The sequence below is a fragment of the Chenopodium album genome, chromosome 20 (genome assembly GCF_948465745.1).
Source record: "Chenopodium album chromosome 20, dcCheAlbu1.1, whole genome shotgun sequence".
NCBI classification, from domain to species: Eukaryota; Viridiplantae; Streptophyta; class Magnoliopsida; order Caryophyllales; family Amaranthaceae; genus Chenopodium; species Chenopodium album.
In genome coordinates, this window is record NC_137853.1 from 37,421,270 (window position 1) to 37,431,161 (window position 9,892).

A 9,892-nucleotide genomic window follows, 5' to 3' on the forward strand; every position below is an offset into this window, starting at 1 on the left:
GTAGGTATTTCATGAAGAGGGTTATATTTGTCATTTTACACTCGCTCTAATGGGAAAGTTTCAATTATTTCCGAGATTAAAGAAATTCCTCTTACATACTTTGGAAAGGACTAGTTTGATTATTCACCTCGGTCGTTTTGACCTATATGAGGTTTTCACTTGATAAAAAACTTAGATAATCCTGTTTTAGGGTAACTATGGAACCTCTAAAAATAAATAAATAAAATAAAAATAAACATACTCCTTATACTTGTACTATGGGCCTATTCACATTTACTTAATTTCAGATCAGTTTAGCTCGGCTCCAATCAATTCAATTCAGTTCAGCTCATAATTTCCTTCTCTCATAAAATATTCATTCCAGCTTAGTTAAGTTCAATTCCAATCAGTTCAGTTCAACTCCAATCAATTCAATTTAGTTCAGTTCAGCTCAGTTCAGTAAATGTGAACAGATCCTACATCTATGAGTGAATATGAGATAAAAACAAAAAAAGTTTAAAAGATGGGTTCAGCAAAGAAAGGATGAATGAAGTGTGAGAAAATATAGAAATGAGCAAAGAGAGTAGAATTTAAAGAAACGGCCAAGGAAAAAAAATGAAAGAAGTATTGTGTACAGAGTACCAATTAATCGACCAAAAACAGAGTTGTGTGATATTATTACTACGGTTAAGTAGATGTGTCAATTCGGATGTCTGGATTAGATTCAATTAGGTAGGGTCGGGCTTATTTCTAAACTTGGATCACGCTACATTATTATGTCCACTCGAGTTAAAAACAAATCGGATTTTTTTTGTATCGGATCGGGTGTGATTTTGACACCTCTACGGTAACATACATTCTTGGGGTGGCAACTTGGGATTAGCCAACAATTAAATCCTACACAGGGTCTATCCACACATACGTAGAAACAAGAGGTCTATAGCCCACAACATTCACTCTCCCTTTCTCTCTCTCTCTCTCTTTCTCCAAGAACAATCCATCGATCCTACAGAGTTGATTCTGCAGTCTGCAAAATCAGGAAGAGAGAGAAGAAAACATGGCGATGACGAGCCCATGGGGGATGGGCCGCACAATCCCTCTTCCCCAAACTACCGGCTCTTTATCATCTCCTCCATCTTCATCTTCAGCTTCTTCTTCGTACAATTTCATCTTGAAGAAATTGCAGCAACATCATATTAACAGCAGCAGTAACAGTGTTTCTCTCAGAAAATTTGTGGGTCATCCCAGATTTTTCAGTTTGTCAAATTTGTGCTGCCGTTGTAATATCAGCAATAATGAGAATTATACCAGTATTAGTAATTCCATTAATAGTAGCAATGATTGGGATTGGAATCGATGGAATCGTCACTTTTCTGAAATTGAACAAGCTGAGAGCTTTTCCTCTGTTCTTAAGGTACTTTTCTATTACCCTTTTATTCTTTTGTTTCTTTTTATAGTTTCAATTTGAATTTCTAGATTTTAGTGGAATTTTATCATTTGGGTGGTTTCGATTTCTTGTTGTTTTTTCTGGGTTTTTTTTTACTATTTGGGAATCTTGTATCCTAGTTTGTGTAATCATTAGAATTACTTGAATTTTGTGGGTTTTTCCTTAAATTTTGTTGAATTGTTATGTAAGATATTTTATTGTGCTAATATAGATATTTTGTGGGTGAAGATCAATGTTGCCCTGTTGCTAATTTAGAAATTTTTTTGTAAGTGTATTAATTGATTTATTTTTTGTTTGTTTGTTTAATAGTTTATTAGCTGCAATGAATCTTATCTTGGATTAGAATAGGAAAAAAGAATGTTGGTTCATTGTGCTGTTGATTGACTCAATGGCAAATTCAGCCAGTTGGATTAGGGTGGTGATTGCAAGTAGGTTTGTATCACTTCAAAATTCTATACATTGAAGGCCTGAAGCTGTCTGCTAGGCAGCAGAAGTTGTGAGAGGGGACTTTTCGATAGGGTCTAGTGATTGTAAATGCTGTCTAAAATTTTCTTTTCGCGATTACTAGAGTACTAGGTAATCCGTATTGCATACTCTCATGGGACTGAATTTTGGCTTACAAGAATAAGAAATACAGTGTAAGCCAATGATCCTGTCATCATAAAGAATAATATCCTTATCTAGCTTTGTCCATCTTTTGAACAAGGAAAACAAGAATTAAAAGTCTAGAATCGTAGGGTTTGTTTTGCAATTAGAAGCTACCATTAGGAAATAGTAGACCACGGTGGCAAATTTGATTATTAGACGGCAGAATATTAGACCTTTCTAAATTAGCAGTTACACTGTTAAATAGCAAATTAGTACTCTTTTAGGTGGTGTTTTTATTTGGCTTTTGCAACGCATTTCTTCAAATGTTCTAATATGCTCCTCTTATTAGGTTTTTTTAAACAATATATATTAGGGGGCGTTTGGTTCACGAAATATAGGTATGAGGTATGGGTTTAGAATGACTAAAACCCATACCATATGTTTGGTTGACAAAAATATGAATTTCAAACCCATACCTCAAACCCATGAGGTATGGGGTTTAGAAACCTTGGGGGGGAGGTGGGTTTGGCTCATTCCATTCCCTTAGGTATCAAATAAAAGGAGAGAATAGTGAGATATTCCATTCCAGAATTAAACCAAACACATGGTATTAAGTATCAAGTTCCAACCCGATACCACCTTAACCCCATTCCTGATTCCAACCCCATACCACTTTGTGAACCAAACGCCCCCTTAATCTTTTCTACTATGGAGTATATACTAAACGCCAAACGGTAAATTAAGTAGTCCAATCTATTTGTATCCTACAATTCAATATATGCCGAAAATTTTCTAGTATTGTGAAACTGATCTCTAATTTTGCAGCAATTTATTCTTAATAGTGTGGATTGGCTTTCAAGAAATGCATGTATTTACACATTTTTTATTTTCCTTTTGCAGTTCCAGCTTGAGGAAGCTGTTGAAAAGGAAGATTTTGAAGAAGCTGCAAAATTGAAAGCTGCTCTTGTGGAAGCTACTTCAAAAGACACTGTGGCTGAGATAATGTCTGAATTGAAGGTACATTATTGCTTAGTTTTGTAATCCTTGAAGTTGAAACACATGCTGAAAATCGTTCATTTGACCAAGATCTTTGTTCTTTGTCTGCAGAATGCAATTGCTGAAGAGCGTTACCATGATGCCTCGATGCTGTCAAAAAGCACAGGAAGTGGTTTGGTAATATTTTTGGTTTCCTGACCTGTCTTGAGTCCCAATTAGCTGCTAGCTATGCATCCATGAATTCTATATGCATGATATATACAATTATTCACCTTTTGTCTTTTATTCATTTGAACTGGAATCTTATATTGAAGGCAACATTAATTTGCTACTCCGTATTTTTTTCCTACCTTTTTTTTTTGGAATTTGATTTGGCAAGCGGGTGTCTTCTTGTGGACTTTTACCATGATATTGCTAGACTAAGCCTATTAGGAATCGTCATGGGTAGAATTTAATCTGCGGACAGATTTTGGATTTAGAAGCTTGGTGGTTTGCTGCCAAGGCTTTTGGGTTACATTGGGTCACTTAGTGCTGAAAGTGAAACGGCTGGAGCTCATTACATATCGTATGCTTTTCTGTTCTGCAGTAATTTTAGTTTACAGTTGTTTGTACATTATATTTCTTGCCATTTGTGATTTCTGTTCTGTGCTATATTTCTTCTTCTCTAGTGGACTTTCTTTTAGTGACCTTTGTTTGTCAGGTTGCATTAATTAAACATGTATTGATGGAATGATGATAGGTCGGTAATCACATCTGGACGACTGGACTCCAGGAGTATTACTTAACTTTTTAGTTGGCTAGATTGGACTGCTACTCAACTTGGCTTAAGTACAATATAAATTTTGGGCATGCAACTTTCTACTAACTTATATAGCAAAAAACTTATTTAACCAAGAGCCAATAAGCTCAATTGAAGCTCATTTCTAACCTGGATTATTACCTTGCTACTTTTTCTTGAATTATCTGGAAATTAACTGTTTAATACAAGATTAATTTGCTTTTGTGAAGCCAAGTAGCTTGATCAAGGCTCACATCTAACCTTTTGACTCTCGCTCAACTGCTTATTTGCTTAACAGGTCATATGCCTTAAAGCTTAAATTTTTGTTGCATTAAAAGAACTACAAAATCAATACCAGGCTTGACTCTTGGTTTAACATTAAACAAATTAACCCATTTCTATCAACTAGATATTTTCGTACTGCTATTGTACTGTGTTTTTGAAATTTTGGGCTCCGTGATTGGGGATTCTGGTGATTTGATATTTTTTGTTCAGTGTATAAACGGTGGCATTTAGTGTCTTATGTGGCTGCAGGCTTGGCATACATGAAACTATGAAAGAGATGGTTATGGCCGTATGGGGCACTAGAACAGGACAAATCTGTGAAATTTTACCAAAGGAATATGTATCTTGTTCTCAAACATATTAGCTCATGATTCAAGAAATATTGAGGGAGACTGTTATGGTGTGTATGTGGCAGTTGCTTAGGCTATATCCTTTAGAAGTTGGCAATATGTCATGCTTTCTTGAGTCACCACTGTTTTAATTATCTTGTTGGTTGTTTGAGAATCCTAGGTTGTAGAACATACAATTGAGTGTTATTCATTATTATTTGAGACAGTCTGCTTCCCTTTATTGCCTCCTCTGTTTTGTTTTTTGTTTAGGGTAGGGGTGGAAGAGAAGGAAGGCTGGAAAGATTAGTAACTGACTTTAACAAGTGTGCATTGTGGTAGCATTTAACCTTGGCATCATCGAGTCAAAGGGATTTTGGGGGGAGTGCATTTGGCTGTTCTGATTATTGGAAGACAATCTTGAATTTAATAAAATAATATGCGAGGTGATGAATGGTGATGATAGTGGTCTTGATAGCTTGAAGTTTTCTCTTACCATGAGCATTGTTGAAGACCTTACAATACAGCCTGCCATTCTGGATCGTCCATAAGTTAGCATTTCCGACTTGGTGACTGTTTAATTAGTTTATTGGGCCTTGAATTGTAACAGAAAGTGACGGAGGCATGCTTTGGTTTCATTGCAGATGGAATTGAGAGTGACTAACTTGCTTCTGTCAATTTGAACCCTTGGCGTACTTAAGTGTTTCAAGACTTCCAGTGTAAAGTATATAGGTCAAATTTATACTAAAACTATGCTATTGAATACTGAAATTGGCTAATTTTTAAAATTCAAACTAGAGTGTGCTATTAAAACTTGAAAATAGGCCATTATAGAATGTATACTTAAGGCATAAGGGTTAGACCTCAACTCACTGTTTGGTGGTCTTATGAGGAATGTTATATGTCAGCCATTAGTGATCTTATATTTGTGAGTTTTTTTTTTTTTTTTTTTTTCTAATTTTCTTTGACATATAACTGCAGGTGGGGTGGTGGATAGGCAATGCAAAGGATTCAGATGACCCATTTGGCCGGCTTGTACGTATTACTCCTGGTGTTGGCAAGTTCATTGGCCGTACTTACACGCCAAGGTGAGAAGATATTCTGCTAGTAATCTATGAAGACATACTAAAGGTTTCAATCGTGACTAATAGTTACTGGTTTTTTACTTGATGACAGACAGCTTGTAACTGCCTCTCCTGGAACCACATTATTTGAAATATATGTTGTCAAAGACACTGATGGTACATATGCAATGCAAGTGAGTTGTAAGACTTATTTTATCTCCTTATTGTTTAGGAAATATATAAATAATATCTTATCACTTGTGTCACATCTTTCTAAAAAAAGAAAAATGAGGGACTAGGAACTCCAGCACCTCTTTGAAAATCACTATTTCCCTGTTGTCTCATCCCATCCATCTAGTTATGCCTGCATGAGACCTCTATCATTTTACCAATTTTCTTTTTTCTTTTTATATTTGTCGTTACATTTCTCTTGTTGTTGTTTTACTACCAATAATCGCAGTGACGGAAATTTATTTAAAAAAGATCAGATTGAAGGAATATAGGAGGCTTTTTGATTGTGAGAAAGGAAAATCTTACAAACAGTGGCTTGAGTTCTCCAATCTCCACAAGGTGACTTTAGGTCACTACTCTCACAATTCATTCACTACACAAAAGCTACCTATGCCTTACCCTTATTCCCCTTTTTATATGCACACACTCTCACTGCAAAAGCTGTCAAAATGATCCTATATACCTCTGCCAGCTTTTGTTTTCTTCCTTCTGAAATTGCTGCTCCGCTACCTCTCCTTCCCACGGTTTCTCTTGATCCTGCTCTTATATGTAAGCATCTTGGCTCGTTGCAGTGTCAGAATGTGTGTGTGTGTGTGTTTTGGTGGGGGGGGGGGGGGGGGGTTGTGCAATACTAGCTTAATTGATTGATAAATGAAGCCAGTACTTATTGTGAGGAATTAAGTTGCCAATGTAATTGAGCCCTTCAACCTATTGCATATGACTGAGAATATGCGTCTGTGGCAGGTTGTGTACATACAGAGATCCAAAGGTAATCAAACAAGCTCTGCTAGTTTGCAGCCAAAACCGACCAGAGAATCACCAAATAGTGAGGCTGAAAATTCGTCTGCAGTGGATGATCAGGCTAACAAAGATAAGGCAGAGAAACAAGAAGAGAAAATTTTGAACATTGAAGGGGCCACTGAGGAAGGAATAAAGAGTGTGATTAATTTTCTAAAAGATAAAATTCCAGGACTGAATGTTAAGGTCTTGAACATTAGTATCGGAGACCAAGTCTTGGATAGTGATGCTGTGAAGCAATTGACACAGGAAGATTCCGAGGAAGATGATGAAAGTTCTGATGATGAGGTTGATAAATTGGATGAGGTTGAGGGTGAGAGTGATGGGATTAGGATGGAAGGAGATAGTGATTCTAGTGAAGATGAGAAAGATCTAGATATGAAGGTTTTTGTTGGTGGGATTGTCCATAATGAGGATGATGTCTTATCTAAGGAGGAGTATATCCGCTCACCAGCTGAAATCAGTGACACAGAAAAAGATTCTTTCACTTTACATATTCCTGGTATACGTAAAAATGAAGAAAGTATGGCGTCTAAAGTCAAAGTAGCTGCTTTGGCAACTCAAGGTGTTTCTGATCTCATGCCCTCTGATGTGGCCAAGGCATTTTTGGGCAGTGAGAAAATATCACCAAAGGTAAGCTAAAGACTACATTAACAATTTTCCGTTACACCTGTAAGAAGATCTTATATTGTATCTCAGAGTGTAACTCTTTAATTTTTTTCTTTCCTGTTTCCACTCCTACCAAGCAAAGACTTGAAATCTCTGTTATCAACTTTCTCCTTAAGAGTTGAAAACTAACTATACACTGCTGAATGCCTTAGGTATCCAAGAATGTGCGTGAAATTGTTAAACTTGCAGTAAGTCAGGCACAAAAGAAGAGCAAACTTACTGAATACACAAAATTTAATAGAATACAGATTCCCAGAGGCAATTTAGATCCTTTTGATGGTAAAGATTGCTATTTCTCACCCTTTGCAACATAGCATATTCAAGTTGGAATAGTGTTTTCAGATACAGTTTAATCATGGCATGCAGGACTATATGTTGGTTCTTTTGGACCTTATGGAACTGAGATAGTTCAATTAAGGCGCAAATTTGGTCACTGGAACATTGGGAATGAACTAGAGGACTCCTCGGGTATGGAGTTTTTCGAATATGTTGAGGCTGTTAAGCTTACTGGAGACCTTAATGTTCCTGCTGGTCAGGTTTGTATATTTCCCACTACCATAGATGTTTTTGTCATTTCCTCTGACTACTTGTCTATTGTTTCTTGCATTAGCTGTTTGAATCTTCCCGGCTTATATGTTTTGTGCTATTAGGTGACTTTCCGTGCTAAAATTGGGAGAGGGAGTCGTCTTTCCAATCGGAGCATGTATCCAGATGAACTCGGAGTGGTAATATTTTCTTAAGATGTGCAAGAAATTTGTGCTCACACAGGCTGGTCATCTATTATAGAGATGATAATCTATAAATCTGCTTTTGCAGGTAACAAGCTATAAAGGGCAAGGAAGGATTGCAGAATTTGGATTCAAGAACCCCAAGTGGGTTGAGGGTGAACTTCTCCAACTGAATGGCAAGGTAATTATTATAGGTTTTATACCACGAATATTGTTTGCTAGAGAACCATAAGTACTGTCCATTCATCCTATTTCCTCTTGAACGATTTTGTTTCTTATGAGGTTGCTTACGCAGGGTGTGGGACCTTATTTCCGAGGAGCAGATCTTGGTTTTCTCTATGTTGTCCCAGAGCAAAGCTTCCTCGTTCTATTTAACAGATTAAATCTGCCTGGGTGAGCTATTGGTTTTCCATCTTATTATCTTACATTACACCCTTAGCTTAGAAAAAGATATAGAAAGAGACATGAGAACATGAAGGCTGGTATGATACTGCCCTTGCTTCTGCGCCTTGGTGCACATCATGAACAATTTTGCCACTCACTTCACCCCTTGCTGCCACTACTGCTCCTACCCTCTCATCTGCGGACATCTTCAGCTCTTCAACACGATGTATCAGGATACTTTACAGCACATTAGTCTTTATTTATCATGTATGTGCATAAAGTCATTAACTATTACACTATATTGCTTCTATAATAAGGTGTGATACTTTAACCTCATATAAAGTACATACTTTAGATGACTTATCCTCTTCTATTCTTTTCCTCTTTGGTAGATTTCAGCCTTTCAGAGATGTGATAAAAGTTTCGGTTATATTGGACATGTTATATACTAGTATCATACAAAAGCTTCTTATGATTAGGGCTTTTCTTTTTACTGTTTTTAAAAAAAAAATTACATATTATTATTATTATTTTCCATTGAGATAACTTTTACCAATTTATCTGTTATGTGCTGATATTATCCACTTTGGCTTCCAAATTAGAAAGTCACACGTAATTGGGCTTAATTTCACTCCTTTATGTTACTTTTATCAACAGATCATGTTTTAGGCCCTTTTCTTGTAAAAGGAAGCTACTGTCAACATTCTTTGTGTGCTACAAATTTTAAGATCTAGGGATCAATAGAGGTTCTCAGGTTCATGATTAGAACACTTTTCTGATTTTTGTAACACTCTTAGAAGTCCAGAATTTTATTTTTTTTTTTTTAAAAAAAAAAAAGGAGTGATCAATAATGACTAAGAATAACTGAGGAGACAAGTAGACATCCATTGACGCGAACTTTGGTTCAATTATAAGTTTTGTAACAATTGACACGAATTTGACACTATAGTTAAAAATCAATAAAAACTTGACAACTTCCTACGGCCAACTGACACAAATGTCATTGAAGCTCTCAAAATGTGTTAGAATAGTAATGCGATAAACATTTTTATTGCCTTCGAGTTTTTTTTTTTTTTTTTTTTTTTTTTTTTTTTTTTTTTGGCCAATATTGCCTTCGAGTTATTTAAAGCAAACATAAGTTTAGAAAATTTAGATTCCAATGTAGGATGATAAAATTAATGGTATATATCGATTTAAATAAAATTATTTTGGTTTGAATTCGAATGTACGCTAAGTTCAAACACAATATTCTCATTAATAATGCCCAACCTTTCGAATGAGTGAGTGGAGATATTTGTGGTCTTGTGGTTGGTAGATTAAAGAAATGTAAAGCACAAAAAAAAATGATCAAATAATTGAATGTGTAATCATATATATAGACACAGCAAAAGAAGTTGGTAATAACTTTGTTAAAAGCACATTGTAATTTGTGAATCTATAGTTCAAGATGAAAGAAAGTGGGAAACCATGCAAAAATAGTCACAACTTCTTAAGTGGAAAGAACAAGAGAAAAGCAAAACAATATGATTTTTGGATTCTTTTTGTAATTTAAGACATCAAAAGCAATTTTTCTTACTCTTTGTTTATGTTTGTACTTTTTAGTGGTTAATTAAAGGGGA

The 9,892-nt window shown here is 35.6% G+C and overlaps 1 protein-coding gene across 1 annotated transcript; it reads left to right on the forward strand.

Annotated features, from left to right (window-relative positions):
• The first annotated feature begins 900 nt into the window (after window positions 1-900).
• Window positions 901-8,710, forward strand: LOC145597475 (protein EXECUTER 2, chloroplastic-like). The gene is made up of 11 exons (XM_081653655.1): window positions 901-1,393; window positions 2,915-3,031; window positions 3,122-3,187; window positions 5,381-5,487; window positions 5,576-5,657; window positions 6,439-7,125; window positions 7,314-7,440; window positions 7,528-7,697; window positions 7,812-7,886; window positions 7,978-8,070; window positions 8,185-8,710. The coding sequence occupies exons 1-11, from the start codon at window positions 1,037-1,039 to the stop codon at window positions 8,284-8,286; spliced, it is 1,983 nt and encodes a 660-aa protein (XP_081509781.1). The 5' UTR covers window positions 901-1,036; the 3' UTR covers window positions 8,287-8,710.
• The last annotated feature ends 1,182 nt before the right edge of the window (window positions 8,711-9,892 follow it).